At 41.3% G+C, this 19275-nt stretch overlaps 2 protein-coding genes across 5 annotated transcripts in view; one reads left to right on the top strand and one right to left on the bottom strand.

The window, feature by feature from the left end:
• LOC135487928 (zinc finger protein 260-like) overlaps positions 1-9857 on the top strand; it is a 55261-nt gene extending 45404 nt beyond the window's left edge. The window contains exons 2-5 of one of the 3 annotated variants that reach the window (XM_064772220.1): positions 6899-6982; positions 7654-8320; positions 8586-8948; positions 9370-9857. In XM_064772220.1, the coding sequence (XP_064628290.1) occupies positions 7655-8320; positions 8586-8948; positions 9370-9819 (1479 nt within the window). In that variant the 5' untranslated portion in view covers positions 6899-6982; position 7654 and the 3' untranslated portion in view covers positions 9820-9857. Of the gene's footprint in view, positions 1-6720; positions 6983-7653; positions 8321-8582; positions 8949-9369 lie in introns of those variants that run through there. The other 2 variants (XM_064772218.1, XM_064772219.1) reach the window with 2 other exon arrangements.
• A 95-nt stretch (positions 9858-9952) lies between these two features.
• On the bottom strand, positions 9953-17876 carry LOC135487937 (uncharacterized). Of its 2 annotated transcripts, none has more exons than XM_064772233.1 (6): positions 17791-17876; positions 14911-15235; positions 13641-13775; positions 12754-12877; positions 11587-11907; positions 9953-11060 (listed from the first exon to the last, which is right to left on the bottom strand). In XM_064772233.1, exons 1-6 carry the CDS (start codon positions 17864-17866, stop codon positions 10875-10877), a joined length of 1167 nt encoding a protein of 388 aa, XP_064628303.1. In that variant the 5' UTR covers positions 17867-17876; the 3' UTR covers positions 9953-10874. The 2 variants fall into 2 exon arrangements, with proteins under 2 accessions (XP_064628303.1, XP_064628304.1); XM_064772234.1 differs by lacking the exon at positions 17791-17876 and adding an exon at positions 17521-17570.
• Positions 17877-19275: the final 1399 nt, after the last annotated feature.

Raw genomic sequence — 19275 nt, 5'->3', positions numbered from 1 at the left:
ACAGATTCCCCCACTTGTGGGAACGATTCCTTGAGGATAGTGATGGCTGTGATCGCACAGAGGAGGTGGGTGGTAAACTCAATGGACATTAAGACGGCCTTCCTTCAAGGAAATAGTTTGGAGAGGGACATCTTTGTGAAACCGCCCAAGGAAGCAAATGTGTCGGGAAAAGTTTGGAGGCTGAAAAAGTGCGTCTATGGATTGAGTGATGCTTCTCTTAGCTGGTACAACAAAGTGAAGGATGTGATGATAGAAACTGGAGGAAAAATCTCCAAAGTGGATCCAGCCGTGTTCTCATGGCGGGATAGTAAGGGAGAACTGATTGGGCTGTTGGCTGCTCACGTGGATGATTTCATATGGGGAGGCACCAAACAGTTTGAGATGTCAGTAATTCAACAGCTGAGGCAGAGTCTAAATGTGGGAAGAGAGGATAGGCAATCCTTTAAGTACCTTGGCTTGGAAGTCCAACACAGAGATGGGGACATTCTTGTGAACCAAGAGGGCTTTGCTTCTAGTCTGACACCGATACAGTTAGGCAGCTCTCGATCACCCCAAAAGGATTTTGCTGTCGCCGAGGAAGAGCGGAAACATTTGAGGTCAAAAATTGGGCAGTTGCTCTGGATCGCACGTCAAACAAGGCCTGATATAATATTCGATACAGCAGTGCTGGCAACTCGCGTGAAGTCTGCCACTGTGAATGATTTGCTGGAAGCAAACAAGATCATTAGGAGAGTGAGATCAGAACATGTATCTCTCAGGTTCAGGTACTTAGGAGACGAGGATGTGCAGCTCGTTGTATACACTGATGCATCACTAGAAAATGCTGAAGATAATGGTTCTCATGGAGGACAATTGGTCTTTTTGATGGGAAAGGATGGAGTATGTAACCCTGTTTGCTGGAGTTCCAAGAAAATACGCAGAGTGGTAAGGAGCACTCTAGCAGCTGAGACACTCGAGATGGCAGACGGAATAGATCTAGGGATATTTCTGGCCACGTTGTACTGTGAGTTGCAACATGGAGTTGCAAATCCACGTCTATTGGCATTGAAATGTGTTACTGACTGCAAATCTTTATTTGAGGCAATCAACTCCAACAAGTCAGTAACAGAAAAGAGACTGAGATTAGAATTGTCTGCGATTAAGGAGAATGTGGACAACAAACAAGTGAACGAGATCATGTGGGTGGAGTCATGTGAACAGCTGGCGGACTGTCTTACCAAACGGGGAGCATCAGCTCTCAAGTTGCTAAGTGTTCTGGAGAGCGGAAAGCTGTCCGGAATGAAACTTTTCTAAGCCCGCCTGAAGAAAGGGACTAGACATTCTTTGTTAATATGTTATTTATGCGTTCGACGTTTTAGTTTCGTTAAGTCCGCCTATAGATAATGGACTAGACTTTTCCTGTGTTTGACTTTGCAAGTTTTTGAGGGATTTTTGTCACAATACGTAATTCGAAGGGAACAATGCAGGATGAGAACAATAAAACAAAAAGAAGAGCGATGAGTTTGATAATTAGTAGATCCAAGATCTGCAACCTGTCCTCTCCAAGCTTGTATTCCTGTAGACTTCTTGAACCTTAAAAATATGAGAATCTGAAATCATGCAATTATACCGATCACTAGCAAGATATCTTAAATCTCGCTGATAAATCTCTGATCCTTACCAAGTTATGTTAAAACTTGCTGAAAAATACAGGATCGTCAGACCTACCATGACCTACCTCAACTACAATCATTCGTAGTCATCCCCAAGTCCATGAAAATCCAAGATCCGCAACCTGTCCTCTCCAAGCTTGTATTCCTGTAGACTTCTTGAACCTTAAAAATATGAGAATCTGAAATCATGCAATTATACCGATCACTAGCAAGATATCTTAAATCTCACTGATAAATCTGATGCCTAGCAAGCTGTTTTAAATCTCACTGAAAAATCACTGATCCTTGGCAAGTTATGTTACAACTTGCTGATAAATACAGGATCTAGACACCTACCTTGACCTACCTCAACTGCAATCATTCGTAGTCATCCCCAAGTCCATGAAAATCCAAGATCTGCAACCTGTCCTCTCCAAGCTTGTATTCCTGTAGACTTCTTGAACCTTAAAAATATGAGAATCGGAAATCATGCAATTATACCGATCAATAGCAAGATATCTTAAATCTCACTGATAAATCTGATGCATAGCAAGATGTCTTAAATCTCACTGAAAAATCTCTGATCCTTGGCAGGTTATGCTAAAACTTGCTGATAAATACAGGATCTAGACACCTACCTTGACCTACCTCAACTACAATCATTCGTAGTCATCCCCAAGTCCATGAAAATCCAAGATCTGCAACCTGTCCTCTCCAAGCTTGTATTCCTGTAGACTTCTTGAACCTTAAAAATATGAGAATCTGAAATCATGCAATTATACCGATCACTAGCAAGATATCTTAAATCTCGCTGATAAATCTGATGCCTAGCAAGCAGTTTTAAATCTCACTGAAAAATCTCTGATCCTTGGCAAGTTATGTTACAACTTGCTGATAAATACAGGATCTAGACACCTACCTTGACCTACCTCAACTACAATCATTCGTAGTCATCCCCAAGTCCATGAAAATCCAAGATCTGCAACCTGTCCTCTCCAAGCTTGTATTCCTGTAGACTTCTTGAACCTTAAAAATTTGAGAATCTGAAATCATGCAATTATACCGATCAATAGCAAGATATCTGAAATCTCGCTGATAAATCTGATGCCTAGCAAGATGTCTTAAATCTCACTGAAAAATCTCTGATCCTTACCAAGTTATGTTAAAACTTGCTGAAAAATACAGGATCGTCAGACCTACCTTGACCTACCTCAACTACAATCATTCGTAGTCATCCCCAAGTCCATGAAAATCCAGGATCCGCAACCTGTCCTCTCCAAGCTTGTATTCCTGTAGACTTCTTGAACCTTAAAAATATGAGAATCTAAAAGCATGCAATTATACCGATCACTAGCATGATATCTTAAATCTCGCTGATAAATCTGATGCCTAGCAAGATGTCTTAAATCTCACTGAAAAATCTCTGATCCTTGGCAAGTTATGTTAAAACTTGCTGATAAATACATATCTAGACACTTACCTTGACCTACCTCAACTACAATCATTCGTAGTCATCCCCAAGTCCATGAAAATCCAAGATCTGCAACCTGTCCTCTCCAAGCTTGTATTCCTGTAGACTTCTTGAACCTTAAAAATATGAGAATCGGAAATCATGCAATTATACCGATCACTAGCAAGATATCTTAAATCTCGCTGATAAATCTCTGATCCTTACCAAGTTATGTTAAAACTTGCTGAAAAATACAGGATCGTCAGACCTACCTTGACCTACTTCAACTACAATCATTCGTAGTCATCCCCAAGTCCATGAAAATCCAAGATCTGCAACCTGTCTTCTCCAAGCTTGTATTCCTGTAGACTTCTTGAACCTTAAAAATATGAGAATCTGAAAGCATGCAATTATACCGATCACTAGCATGATATCTTAAATCTCGCTGATAAATCTGATGCCAGGCAAGATGTCTTAAATCTCGCTGATAAATCTCTGATCCTTACCAAGTTATGTTAAAACTTGCTGAAAAATACAGGATCGTCAGACCTACCATGACCTACCTCAACTACAATCATTCGTAGTCATCCCCAAGTCCATGAAAATCCAAGATCCGCAACCTGTCCTCTCCAAGCTTGTATTCCTGTAGACTTCTTGAACCTTAAAAATATGAGAATGTGAAATCATGCAATTATACCGATCAATAGCAAGGTTTCTTAAAACTCGCAGAAAAATCTTTAATTCGTAGCAGCAAATATTTCATCATGTGATACAGTCGGGGTTATTTCATAATGTGCCAGGTGGATGCAGGATGCAAGGTAAAGGCAATTATAGTGCTTGGCAGGTCAGGAGAGTTAAGTTGGGAAGAGGGGCAGTGCAGTCAGTGCGGGCAGTTATGGTGGTGAGGGGGAATGATATAACCCTGACAATACCAAACATGAAACAGTTGCAAAGATAAGAGAACAAAAAATATCTCTTTAAAAAGTATCTTTTCTGATTTCAAAGACAGCATTATGCATGTGTCTGTGATGCACAGTGGCTGACACTTTGTAATGTGTGAATCTGTCAGCACAAACCTGTGCTCTGGGTAAACTTCATGCTCAACTATCTCACGTTGGGCTTGGCTGTCTTCCTTGAATGTGCAAGTGGGGCCATCGGCATTCAACGATTCAATAGGCTCTGAAAATATGCTGAAAGATGCAACATGATTACTTAAACAGGGCTAGAGCATAAACTGGTCTGATCAGAGAGATTGCAGCTTAGTATCAAGTGCCAGATGCTGGTACCACAGTCTGCTATATTAGAGGACGATTAAAAGCTTACTTCTCACCTTCTCTTGAAACCAACACAATTCTGTGCTCATTAAGAAACTCAAGGCTCAGAGATCTTATCTTGGTTGTCTTGCCTTTGTGGACTAGGTTGGCCATCGGCATTCAATGATCCATGGCAATCAAAATATCTGAAATAATGCTGAAAGCTGCAACATGATTAACTGAACCAGGACTGAAGCATTTTTTTTCCTGAACAGAGACGGAGGAAACACAGTCGACTCACTATCTGCACTATTACTAGAGAACTACTCTGGACTCTTGGGTCTTTGCGAGATTAGTTTTCTCTGCAACCCGAGACGGAATGATGAGCACCTCATGTTCAACTTGCTTTCATTTCGCAGTCAGTTTATTAGTTACCACTGTATGCCTTAGAGGGGGCAGAATGGTACTGTTTAGACAAGAAGTCACTCCAACAGCCACAAGTATCTCTTCAAAAACATCTCAGCAACACGTTCGACCCAGTTAATCTGTCAGCTGGCTGACGAGTAGGTTGGGAATTGTGTGTGATCAGTTCTCTCAAAGACACCCAAGACAAGGATCAAAATCTTGTGTTTAATGGCGAACAAATGTTTGCCCTTTCCAAAGACACCCTTTCAGGAATCATGCTCCCACGGGGGTGACTGGCTCTTCCACCCTTCCCCGCTCTCCCCCTGCGAACGTATCATTAGATAAAGCCAGGTCCTTGGGATCATGGTGGAGTGTCAACAAAAATTGCAAGCAGATGCCAGGGAGACCACTATCTGATATCCATAACAGCATACTTCCCTCTTCAGCTAGTTACAGTCGGTGTGACACAACAGGCGGGATAGTGGTTGCCAAAAGTTTTTGATTCATTGATTTATAACATCATTTGAAATTGTATTTTACGTGGTATCAAGAGAACACTGATAAGTCAACATCAAGTTCTTAATCAAGTTCTTGATTTCAGTGTTACCTGACCACAAAAGCTTTACAGGGTCGTTCAAACAACTTGTTCAGACAAGAAGTCCGGTGACCAGATTTGGCTGGTTTCTTCAGTGTGATCACTGCCGGCCAAGGCGCGGTCAAAAGTGTTGCACTAAACATGTAGGATGAATCAGTACATCAAGTACCTGAACTGTTCGAAACTGAGAGTCAAAGAAAAAGATTGCCAAGAAACTACATCAACATTTCGGGGATGCATCAGCAGAAAAGTTTAAGAAACTGATGTCTGATTCTTGGCTCAAAGATATACTGATGATGTGACATCACATCATGTGGGTCCTTGAAAGATTAGTTTTCTCTGCATCTGTTCTGATCATTTGGAAAGTGGAAAGAAGTTGTACTCGCCTAACTTAGAGTAGCTCACATCCAAGTTGACCTGCCTCGAGTCTTGGCCTGCGGAAAAATCCAGAAGAAACTCATTCAAAGAGAAAAATGGGAACAGAAATATTCAACTGTTGAAAGGTTCAAGAATCTCCTGCTGAATAAGCTGAACAAGTTAACTTCAAATTTAGTTCTTCGAATTTCGATTCCTCAAATTTAGATAAATTTGATCAAGTTGTTAAGGAAAATGAGACACAAATTTCCACTCTTACTTCAGTCCAAAGACAAACCAGCACTGATTCAAAATGCACAGGGCAGTTAGAACAGGTTCTGCTTATTAAGTAATGTGACCCAAACCTCCTTTTCACTATTCCAGTCTAATCCCTTGTCCATTGTCCCGGTGTCAAGCCTGTCATGCTACTGCTTCAATTCTGGTTCAAAATGCACTGATTCAAAATGCACAGGGCAGTTAGAACTGGTTCTGCTGATTAAGTCATGTGACCCAAACCTCCTTTTCATTCATCCAGTCTAATCCCTTGTCCATTGTCCAGGTGTCAAGCCTGCCATGCTACTGCTTCAATTATGGTTCTTACAATACCTTTATTTAACAGCTTTGATTGAGTATTATGGATGATTGGATTAGTTTGGTTAGGGGGAATGTCAAGATAATGATGAGTCAGTACCTTTATTATTGGGTATTCCACTTGCATACATAATTTGGGAATTTGAATTTATCAAATCTTTATAGAACCCCCAAGGTTATTACAAAAAAGACACACACTCGGCTAAATAAAATGTGATATCATCTTATTATGGATGAGAGAAAGTGATGACGAGTGGAAGCTGCCAAGACTTCTGGTTAAAACTGAAGCGCCCCCTATACAGTAAAACTTACCTAATCAGCGCATTTGTGTTCAGATTTCTATTCTATTCTGATCTGTGACATGTTGTTCCAGCAGACGAAAAATCTAGACTGATTCGAAAATTTTTGTGATGGTTTTCTCACTTTTATTAAGGAAAACCCTTGGGACAGACAGATGCTGTCCCCACTAGGGAGATTCCTGATTACAGCGAACAATTTGCATAGAAATGACTTATTTTAGACATATATCTTGAGGGTGTCCTGCTAAGAGAGGTGTCTGATAAGGGAGGTTCCACTCTTGTTTTGATGACAGAAGTTGATGACTGTGTTACTCTTTCAGATTGCCACATCAGATAAAGGGACGGATCTGTACGCCTGGTGCCATATGTTCTGTCAGCATTTAATAGGGGACGCTACAAGACTGGTAAGCAAATAATGTCTTGCTCGCAAGGAACTTGAGATGGGCAGCGTTGCATGGAATTGATTTGAATCAAGAACGTTATATATGACCAGACAGATTTGTGTCTGTTATTATTCTAAGCAACGCTGAGAGTCCTGATGATATTTTTGGAAAGTTCACCACATTTGTAAAAATTACCAGAAATTTGAGAATTTGAAGTAATTTGATCTCTCTCATTAGAAGTTTTCTTAAACTTTTTAGTGTTGTACTTGATCCCTTATGATCTTAAGAAATGTAGAAAAAACAATGCACCTTCACCGAGCATTTCTAATTGTCTGCAGACTGGTGAACCTGCCTCTGCCAGCAATGAGAGGACAAGGGATCCTTTCAATCACCGTCCAGAAAGGGAACCTGACTTTGCTGGCCTTAGAAATTTTTCTGAATTTACAATGAAAACTGTAGTTGAAATTTTTGTAACCACTGAGTGGGGCCTTTGACCTGAAACTATGCAAATTTTTAACTGGTAAGCATCTGATGATAGAGATCTTTACTGGATCCGCTCACTTATCGTATACGACATCAGTGATGACACTGACGACAGTGCTTGTAGTGAGAGTTGGCTGTGTTCATGATTATGTTAATAATGCATCCGTGAATTTCTAAATTGAACTTTTTTTTCTTTGTTCTTTGTTCAGGATGTGGTGCATAATGTCGGACTCCCGAGATGATAGCAGTCTCTTCCAGCAAATGCAGAAAGAATTACAGGACAGTGGTGCAGTGCTTACAAATGCATGGACAAATATGTTTGGCATCATGATAAAGTACCAGATGGAACTGTCGGTTAAACAGAATGCCGTCCAAATTGCAGAAAAGGAATTAGAGTTGCGCAAGAAACAGTTGGAGAATATGAAACCAACGCTTGTGACAGGGAAGGAGGAACTTTCAAAGTTACAAGATGAGATTCAAGCAAAGAAAAGCCAACTTTATAAATCACAACAGGACTTGTCATTGAAAGATCGCATGTTCCAAACGGTGCAAGCTGATTTGGAATCGAAAAATTGCCTACTGGAAAAGTCGAGTAATGATCTTGTGGAAAAACAGACTGAAGTTTTAAAATGTAGAAGTGAAATAGAATCGCTGAAGTCAGAGTTGACTTTGAAACATGATGAGGTAGTAATTAAAGATAATTTGTTGAAAAAGGTACAGGGACAGCTTATGAAAGAAAACGAAGAACTAAAGCAACAGATTGAGTTGGAGAGGAGACCGTTTAAGTTAGAACACCAGTCTCTAGACACAGGGCTTCAAGGGAGTAAAGCAGCAAAGAAAAGGACAAAGAAAAGTGATGAAGGAAACGCAGGAATTGTAAGTATCATATTCCAAGAGGAAGTAAAAATATTTCATCTGCTGCGCTATCTGTCTAGTTTTCAGGAATTATCTTTGTTTTCAAGTGCCGGTGTATTCTTAGAGTCGCTGTTGTCGGTGTTGTCATTGCACATGTAGGCCTTTAGAAACATAATATGTTGATGAATTCTTTTAAGTAGTTTTCTAATATGACTTGAACTGCATAAAAGCTAACAACTCTCTTAAATTGCTTGTACACTATTATTTCAATCATTTTTTTCAGCAGGTTGGTGGCATGGAGATGGAAGACTCACCCTCTGTAGGAGACTTGGATAAAGATCAGCCCATGTGTGAGATAAAGGACTTTTTTTCACAGACAACACCTCCTCTGAAATCAAAACTGCCCAGGTCACGCATGACCTCTAGCCCAGCTGCTGAAGGACAATCAAAATCAGATGAAACAAATGGTTTCACCAAGAGCACAATCTATCCAATTCGTCTTACCAGTGGTGGTCTCAATGGAGATCTAAGCTATCATGTTACCCTGAATAAAAGCTTTGAAAAAACGTCTGCATTCAATTCTGATAGTGGCAGAGTGGAGGCCAAGGCTGCCCAGAGCTCAGAACCGGTTAAGAACAAGGATTCAGAGGTAACACGGCCTGGATACCTTGACCAGTTTACACTCTTTTTGTTTCACTGCTCCATTTTGTGAAAATAACAACTTATTTCACATTTGTCTGCAGTCGCAAGTTCAGAGAAAGAAATGGGAAGCTACATTGTTGATGGGTGGTATTGTACATGTAGAAAGATGTCAAATAAACAGCTGAGCCTGAACTTTTGAATTGGAGATTGTGTTTGCCTGCTACAACTTGAACAAAAGGGAAAACCTTCTGAAGTTTTCTTCTGTAGGCAATGATCAGGATCATAGTATGATTGGCCTGAATGTTTATTTGTGATTGTACACCAGGCATGTGAACCTCTACACTAATAACGGTGCATCAAAGCAGATACTGCTTTCATTCAGCAGATCTGATTTGGCCTGTGAATATAATGAGAATTTGTATTTTCAGGTGAGTTTTTCTCTTGCAACCAGAAGCCGTGACCTCAAAAACAACCATGAATGTAGAACATGCAGTAAATTCTTCCCGAATGCCCGGAGTCTGCAGATGCATGCAAGAATGCATCGTGATGGACATACCCCTGCTAAGAACCTCCAAGGGCGACTTGACTGGAGATGCCAGATCTGTGGAGTTGTATATCGCCAGCGAACAAATTTGAAAAGTCATATGATGACGCACACGGGAGAACGACCATTTGCGTGTTCGCGTTGTGGAAAAGCTTTCCGGCGTAAAGATCAGTTGAAGGAACACATTAATATTCACACAGGAGAGAAAACATATACTTGTGAGATTTGTGGGAAATGTTTCACACAGCGTGGGACGCTCAATTCTCATATGAGAAACATTCATAATGTTTCTCCGCACAAGTTGAACTATTCGGTGAATGACGTCACCCCTTAGGCTCTCTTGCGACCTCAACTCAATCCTCCACAAGTGCCTGCTACTACTTACACCTGCAATGTGCTTCTATCAAAAGTCGTCCTGGTCATTTTTTGGTGTCAGGACATTGGTAAAGTTGAAGGCTTGCAAGGTATTGTGAGACAAGTTGTTTAATGATCCAGGCACCATTCAAGGCAAAGCAATCAAAGCCTTTTTCTATAGATTGAAATGAGACTATCATGACAGATTCTCTAAAATGTTCTTGCCAGATAGCTAGTTTCACTGCCATTTTGTTTGTTTTGCCTATTTCTAGTGAGTTGAGTCAGTCTCTCATTAAGAATAATGTTTCGTTCTTTCCATGATTTCTATTGAAAAAAAGTGTAATAAAGAGAACACTCATTAATTTTCTATCGAACTGGATGTCCTCTTTCTCCCTTCTGTTCAAGGTCAAGAAATTGTTTATACTCGAGGAACAAGTGAAAATGATGCCAAGGTTATTTGCAATCCATGATAGATTTCCCAATGCATGTGCCAGTTTTCACCATTTCCTCTTGGAACTCGACTGAATGGACTCTTGTTCCCTACAATCTGTCCTATTCCCCTGCTTGTTTGTCCTGGATGTATATGTATACAGGGGCAATCTGGAACATGATACAGTGAGCATTTAGGAGGCCTGTAACACACTGCACTAGTCCATCATACACTTTTGGACAGAGCCAAAGCCATGGGGCTGGTGTTCTCTGTCCCACCAACACCATAGCAAATGAGCTCGACAGAGGCCTTGATGAGCTCCCTTGTCAAATATCTAGTAGGTTACTTTGTGTATTATGGATCAGTGTAATGTTCTCCCTCGAGCAGTCCAGTATATTCACCATCCCCTAGCCCCCTCAAGCATACAATGCATGGATGTCCATCTTTGTCCACTTGAGCAGTGTTTGCTAGAACATGGCTCCAGTCGAATACGGAAGCCCATATGCATGGAAGTTGCCTCCCATCTGTTGACGGGCAGAAAACCAGTTTCGTTTGCTCTGTATGTGGCACCTTCACGCAGAGTGACCGTACTCTTTCTTGGGGCACTACATGTGTGGATTTAGGAAGGCCAGAGTCAGTAATATGTAATCCAAATGTTTCCGGTCGTTGCAATTCAACATATCGTATGCTCTGGTATAGTGGAGTGTTGCCTCTTCATCATCAATAGGTTCTGTCGAGGACTGAATCTTCTCCAGATGTTCTGTTTTCATTTCAAGGCAAGTCAATCGCACCTGGAATAAGACAAAAAAAATTCTCCATATCTTGCATATTTTTTTATGAATGATAAGGTTCAGGGACCCTACTCATGTGCTTATTGGTCACGTAGTCTACCTACGTGCCTTTAAATTCGTACCTGACTTGCATTGGTGGCAAGAATTGTGTCTTTGTCCGATTATTGTTGACAGCCATCCTTAGATATCTTGTGGAAAAGTGGACTTCTCGTGTCTCAGAAAGAATCAGCATTAGAAACTGAAGGATGTTGACTTTATAGCGTACATGTACAATGTATTTACCGTTTTGCCTCCCCCCCTTGAATTTATTTCTGGCAGAAACACTGCCTTTGATTTCATCTAAATTCCATCACTTCCTTGTGCAAGCCGATTTTGAGTTGGATTACGTAATAGGGCCGTGTTCATTCATTTGTGACAACCAATTCTGTCATCTTTCTCTTTAAAAAATGTGGATGTTTCTTCAAAATGGTTTACCATGCAGCTGCCTGAGAGGAACAGTGTTAGTGGGTAGTTGAATACGGCCTACCTTAGTTCCTTCAATGATAAGTCCAAGCATACAGGTTCCCCTCCCATATGCTTTCATGGCTGAATGAGGCAGTTCCAACAGGAGATCACAAGCATGTTGTCCGCTCAGTTTGCAGCCAAGTTCAGCAATGGCGACTTCATCTTCACTCAGTCTGTGTGCTGTTCTGGGGCTATGTTGCACGGCTTTATCATGAACAGAAGCGTCATGGTCTTGCTTTTCTGGCAAACCACTCAGTCGACGTCTTTTTGCAGCAATTGTGCTTGGGCTATCATGACCATATGTCTTCTCAGATGAACCTTTACGACACACAGATGGCTTGCACTAAAAAAATAAAAGATTTGACAGAAACTATTTACAACTTCATCTCAATACCACTTTCCTCTGAAAGCCCTCATTAGATAAACCATTGCTTGCCTTTATCACAATCATTCCTGCTCTATATGTGTAAGGCAATGTCAGGTACACTAAAATCCGCCCGCGGCGCCATTTGATGACGTCATCAATATTTACCAAATTACCCTGGCGCACGTCATATTGCTCAAACGATCTGCGGGTCGGTTAACAAAATGCTCGTTAAAAGCAATACGATTGGTTTAGAATCCTCGCGGGGTTAAAATTGAGCCTATCAGAGGCCGACTTTCAAAGACTATACGCATTCTTTCTCATTGCATACATTATTTGTGGATTTATACAGTCGTGAAAAATTTCTTCGATTTCAATGATCAAATACACCCCTACCAAGGCAAGTAAGAAAAACATCATTAATCTGTCCACTGTAAGGCATTAATTTGTGAAAATTCATGCCACGAAAAAATTATCATCATGTTATTTCTCAGCCCGAAAATAACTGCTGCTTATTTTCAAAAGATTACGGCGACGTGGACATCTCCCTGCTTTAAATCTTTTTAGCTATCAGTTCTCAAGATAACTTTGCGGAAAATCTGCGCAATGCCAGTTATTGGGCACGTTTTCTGTTGTTGAAATCTGGTGCAAAAATGTATGTAATTTGGTTTCCCGCTATGGACGTCATGCGATGTCAAAAGACCAGAAAATGACGTCATGGCGTCAGAAGGTATGATCGATTGTGGCGCCGCCACTGGCATTTATCTTAACGCCGGTTCCTCATTGATCGGAAAGACTGTTACCCAAGAATCCAAAGTCACTTACCTCTCCAACAGTTATCACCAAGAACTCATTTCTGCTCTCATCCTTGCTTCGGAACTGGAAATCAGGCATGGATTTGACTGTATATCCGAGAACCGTCATCTTGCGGGTGATGGTATCTCCAGGACTTAAAGAGGAATAAAACCATACTAGAAAATGGTAAATGAACCAAATGCTAAACCTGGCTGGGAAAAACACTGTTTCGCACCTTTGTCTGTTTGTTTGCTTGTCACTTTGTTCCCCTATTCCTCCCAGGGCCTTGGCCGGATCTTCGCCAAACTTTGTTTAATTTTTGATTTTCAAAATTTTCTTGATTATTATTTTTCTTTTCTTTTTCCTGTACTCACTACTAACATGTTCAGTGTAAACAAGAGTATTACATGTATATGAATTTAGAGCAGAATGGCCAAACAGGCAGAGTTTGTACCCGAGATGAAAATTTTTGAAATGGCGGCATGTAGCCATTGTGTGCACACATGAAAGTGACCTCATGATTGGGCCTCTGGAACAGTAAATTGCCGCAATGGTGAAGGGCAAATGACAGAGGCCCTATCACTGCATTTGGAGTGCAATTTCATTCTGCCCTGAAATATTTTCTGGAAAAAGTTTTCTTTACAAGAAGACTTTCTTTACAAGATCAACAGGAATCTCCCTTCTCTGGAGAAATTGTAGCCCTTTTCATTTTACTGATGTGTTTTCCCCTCTACACATTACTTAGATAGTGGAACTTGAAATGAGGCACTTGTGTGTAAATGATGATGATCAGTGCCATTGGAGTAGCGGAGGGGAAGGTCAGGAAATGCTTACCACGCCTTGCAATACACTACAGGTACCAGTAACAGGAAAACACAGAAAAAAACATTATGCAGAAAAAAGCATTATGCACTCACCTGAGATACAATTTACACAGCTGAGCATACCTCTGGAATAAATTCATGAATGCTGCTTCTTTTGGAACTAAACCACAAGATGTCCTGTGTAAGATATCAGCCAGGAGTTCCAAAAACTGCTGGACATGATGAAGGCTGAAAAAAGATCCAGAAGTTGTTATCACTTCACTGTTATTTCAGGTGTCTCTTAAAAGCAAATTAAAATAAATAAATGCTGGTGGTGTGTAGCATAATATCCAAAACACCTTGAGAACAGCCCTGAAGTTTTTGCACTCAATAGTTTCTGTGATATTTCCAAAGTTTCAGCAGATTCGCACGCATAATAAAGTCTGCGCAACGGCACTGTGTATAAGTGGATTTCTATTTAATCAGACCAAGAATAAATCAAACCGTCTACCCCTTTAAAGACGATTTTTTTCTCCAACAAAATTGGCGATAGAAAATGAAACGGCCAGGGGCCATTGTGATCACCGTAGACAATCAGTTTATGCTAGTTACGGAAAGTACTGCAGTTAGCAAAATGGAAGTTTCAGGACAACTGCTTTGACCTGACCCAGGTGGCCAGGTGAATCAGATTGGACCGAAAATTGTTATCCAAGGTTACCTGACCTGGAGGGCCATCCATGCCCAATTTCAGGTTCTTAGTTTCAGCCGTTAAAGTGATCCTTGCACGCTAATGATAGGCCACATCAGGTATCGAAGCATCACTGAGTCATACGCAAGTTACTGAATGGAACCACATGGTCCACACATGTTAAGCAGGCCTAATCTGTTAACTACATGTAACTAATCTGCGCGAGACTTGTGAATAGGAAGTGAGGCGGGTCATTTTCACCGCCCGAGAAAATGCTAAGAATAGGCTGAATCATTAGCGGTTTAAGGCCACTTTAAGCCGTTGTCTAAGTTTTATTGAAAACAAGTCACTTACAATCGAGATATCACACTTTTTCTCGATTTCCACTTTTAGCCCCTGGTGGCCAAATTGAGAATAAGATTGGAACGAAATTCAGCGTCAGGGTTCACATGACCTAGGAGGTCACGTGTACAAAGTTTCAAGTTCATAGCCCAAGCGGTTAAGAAACGTACCACAGGATACGACGTCGACGACGACAATGACGGACAACGGACACAGCGGCATTGTATAGACTCCCCTACGGTGAGCCAATGATGGAAATTGGTGTGGGGTCAGAATCAAATGAGAAACTATACTACATGTAGTAATTAAATTATTTTCATTGGCCTGTGGACAGCGCACCATTTGTGAACATACCTGATAACCTCCTCATACGGTGCCTGGGACTCCTTGGCCCTGTTGTACATTTTTGACAATTTGATCCTTTGATCAGACACTTGTTGTCGAACACGGGGCCAAAATCCCAAATCTTGCTCTTCTTTAAGTTCTTCATTTCCATCATGTCTACTCTCTGGACCATGCACATGACTCGAGAACACTTGGTGAATTCGTGAACATGTTGCAGCATCAAGATCGAGATCAAATTTGTCCATGCGAGTGCCTTTAATGAAACATTCCAAAGAGCCCCACCACTTGTCGTCATACTCTTTCAGCTTCACTATCTGTTGAAGAAAACGTCTACCTAGAAAGAAGAATAAAGGGGTATTTTTTAATTCTTCTACGCCAGAAGAAACATCCACCCTAAAGAAAGATCTGGACAAATTCACCAATTGGGCGAGAGATTGACAGACATGACAGATTAGTTGACTGGAATGTCAAGTGCTCAGAATATGAAAGATGAAATGGCCAGGGACCAGGGTCTGTGCACACCTCATGTGAAGGGAAGATGGATGAAGAGTTCAGTATGGTATTGTTTCAAGTAGTGTAAAGTCCGATAAAGGTCAAGCAATAACAACGTGTACTAAATTTGTGATGAATGGGCCTGTAGTCCATTAGTTTATTTTATGCTTGCATCGTTTGGGGCTCTGAAGGGCAAACTACTGGTTGGATTGATTTGAAGTTTGGTTTTTATTGATCTTTAACTCAAAACCTAAGGTATCATTAGGGAGTTTCGACATATTCATGCGAGGTGTCCCCCCAGCACGATAGTTCCTAAGAAATTGTTGATTCCTTGCTCTCCGGTGTATGCCAGTGTTGATTGAGCAATTGTTTTGGCATTGGCATGTTATTGGGAGTTTCTGAATCCTGGAGCGCTGCCCAGTAGGCTCATAACACGAAACTACTAATTTGACTGCTGATGCCGATGTATGTGTACACTGAACTTGGGATGTGCGTCGGATGTGTGTTGAAATGACGTCAAGTGCTAGTTGATGCGTTTTTTGCCGATTCGTGCAAATTCAATATATCTCAAAAGTTAAATGGTTGACCCCCGATTTTTTTCCCATTTTTGTGTGACGTTAGCAAGTATCTTTCACGGGAGAATGGTCACTATTAGAATTATCCAGGAAGAAATGTAGAATTTCGGCGCTTTTGCGTGTAAATTATTGTAAATTAGCAATTTTTGCAAGTTTAACATACAGAAACTATCAGTTCATTCGGAAGACTGTTCCGCGGCGCGACCAGATTTCAGTCGCGGTAACGAAAATAAGTGAGATCGGAATTAGGCCCACGGCTGGCCGCGACTTCAGCGCCACCGTGGGGACTAATGGTATACTATTAGGCTATGCGAGGGGGGCCAATATGGGTCTTGCGTTAAAAAGTTCACCATTCTCAGGCGTCATTTTGAGAAGCGCCAAACCGCATCCGCTTCTACTGTAAAATGAGTAGAGATTTTTCACCTCCTCAACACTTTGCAAATTTCCAGTGTTTCCTTTCAAGTTGTAAGTACTTACACCTAATATTCTGTCCTGTTTTTATCAACCAATACATGGTACACCTAAATCTTATCCAATATGACACATTTTTGATAAGAAAATCGACATTTTTAGATGAACCAAAGTTTAGCGGACGAAACATTTCAGCGCCATTACCAATCACGTGTTGTCTGCAGTTATTTGGTAGACCTCAGTAGTTCGATGTCTAGTGGTTAGACGGTGCTAGTTTCATGAGGTTTCAATGTACTGGACAGTTCTCTCAAGCGCCACCTAACTACAGGTTAAAGAACTATGCGCACTTCAAGATCTACAAAATAACCGTGAGCAGCTGATGCACAATGGCGCTTGGTCTTCGCTCGTCCGCTAGAAAAATATTTTTATTATGCCAATTTTCTTCGATAAGGGAGAGTTTAGTGCACTTTTGGGATGTTACATGTGAACTGCAACATACATTACAACCAAATAAGCCAGTGGAAATACTTGTCACTTGCGAGGGAACATCAAGAAAAGGTTTTCTGCAGGCGAATCGAACATTTGCATGCATTTTACTGTGCAGACTCGAGACTGGGGAAGCGGCCGCGGGGCAAGATGGCAGAAATTATTTTCATTTCACGTATATACACATCTTAAGGGTTGGCTACAGGCCATTTTGGCTAGAGCTTGAAATCTTCGGGCAACTAGAACTCATTCATAATTCAGTTAATACCAATTTGTGAATTTCCAGGCTGGTACGCCTTTCCCTGGAAAACCAAGAACCGCATACATTACCATTCTTGAAATTTGAATTCACTTCATTTTCAAGGGTGGTTGGTATGCTGTACTTTGTTTTCCAGGGAACGGCGTACCAGCCTTGAAATTGGTATTTAACTGAATTATGAATGAGTTCTCGTTGTTCCAAGATTTAAAGCTCTAGCCAAAATGAATGAAATGGCAGTGCCTAAAGGCCTAGCCGCGGAGGTATTACAGTAGAACTCATGTAAGTCGGCATCGTATAACCCGTCACTGTGCATAAGTCGGCGGCACCCGCCAGAAAGTCCCAACTTCATCTAACGTTAATTTCATTAAAAATGTGCGTACAACTCGTCATACCTACCTGTAAGTCGTCATCAAAATCTAAGTCCCGAGGGTGCCGACTTACGCGAGTTCTACTGTATAAAGATACCTCCATGGCCAGATATCAACATCTTTATAATACCTCCATGGCCTAACCAACCCTAAAACAAAGCCAAAGGCGAAACAATAGAATAGAAGTGATTAGGCCTGTACTATAGGGGGATTAGGCTAGTGGCTCTGAGCGATGCCGATGTTGTGCCTTTCTTTTATAATACCTCCATGTGATGAAGAAGTCATGAAGCAGAAGTACCTGTATGTCGCCCTGTCTGATCTAGATCACCGACGACATCGCTGGCTGCAGTCCGAGTCTGCAATGCCAATGCCATGGATGCTGCACCACCAATGATTTGCCAAGATGCATCCAAACCAGTGAAAATTTCAAATATTTCAAAAAGATTATAGGAAAATGGAATGGCAAAAAATGCAAATGTGCAATGTGCATGTAATAATCTAGGGCACTACTGCAAGATCCCTTACAAAAAGTATAACCCTAACCCTAACCCTAACCCTAGGCCTAACCCTAACCCTAACCCTTGACATAAAAATATTTTGTAAGGGATCCTGCAGTCAAGCCAAACTGTTGGCATCTCTACCTTTGTTGTGTTTTACTCGTGTCTTTGTTTGATATCGGTCCAAGAGCTTTGGAGCTCATGTTTGTTTGTAATTTTATCTCATACCGATGAAAATAAAGTTTATCTTATCTTATCTTATCTTATCTTATCTTACCAGTCAGTCCAGTGCCAGTGGCCCCACCAGTCAGAGTCACACTCACACTGCCATCGCCATCGGGATCGGCTAGTTTAAAACATACACCAACCCGTTTTGCATGAGAAAATTCCCAAAAACATGCCCCGGATGGAATATCTATCTCCTGGCTACTTTCAGAATCACCGTATAATTCGAAAGATTCATGAGTTTTGTTCTTTGTTTGGATCCTGCTTCCAGCATGTCCAGCACCAGCCGCCATTATAGCTATGGCTTTGGATATCTGATGACGTCACGAAAATCTGTAAAATACGCAGCGCGCGCAAACCACGTGTTCCATTGAGAAAAAGCTGCAGCCAAAAGGCGGTCTGCGTCGATACGGGACTAATACGGGCGGGAATACGGGTCTCCTCGCTGCATCTTTTCATCGAGAAAATCTGCGAAAAACCGTCTCCTGTTGATATTTCTCTAGCTATCGTAATGATGCTTGACTGGGATATGAATATGTTCTTGTAACAAAGTCCTACTCAGGTTTTTGCAAGTCATGAGATACATGTAAACGTAGGCGCGAAAAACTCATGGTATCCTCACTTGTGGTATCCTAGTGAAACCCGATCTTTCGACGTGTCACGCCTGCTGTTGGGGGTCACGATGCGCACGCAACGAAGTATCTTTTAAGTTACGCGTGACGTCAGAATGACGTCATTTTGTAAACAAAGGTATCCATCTATGGGCAGGGCAGTGCCAAAGTCCGTTGGCAGTGGTTAGCGCGGTATACGAAAAGGGGCGGGATAAACACTGCGCAGGATGCGGAGGGGGGGGGGGGTGTTCTCAGCTGCCGGGCAACTCTGAGACATTTAGCTGTTTAATGAAGCCTTTAGTTTCCTTACTTTTTGTTTGGCAGTACATGTACATTAGGCCTATTAAAAGTAATCTATACGTCATGGGACACGCATTAAGGCCACACAAAATAAAATACCGGTTTAGCATCAGCGCCCGCATCGGATTTTTTTTTTTTTCTTCAATTTTT

The sequence above is a fragment of the Lineus longissimus genome, chromosome 5 (genome assembly GCF_910592395.1).
Source record: "Lineus longissimus chromosome 5, tnLinLong1.2, whole genome shotgun sequence".
NCBI lineage: Eukaryota > Metazoa > Nemertea > Pilidiophora > Heteronemertea > Lineidae > Lineus > Lineus longissimus.
The sequence above is the reverse complement of the archived record's forward strand: the minus strand, read 5'-3'. Positions and strand labels throughout refer to the sequence as shown.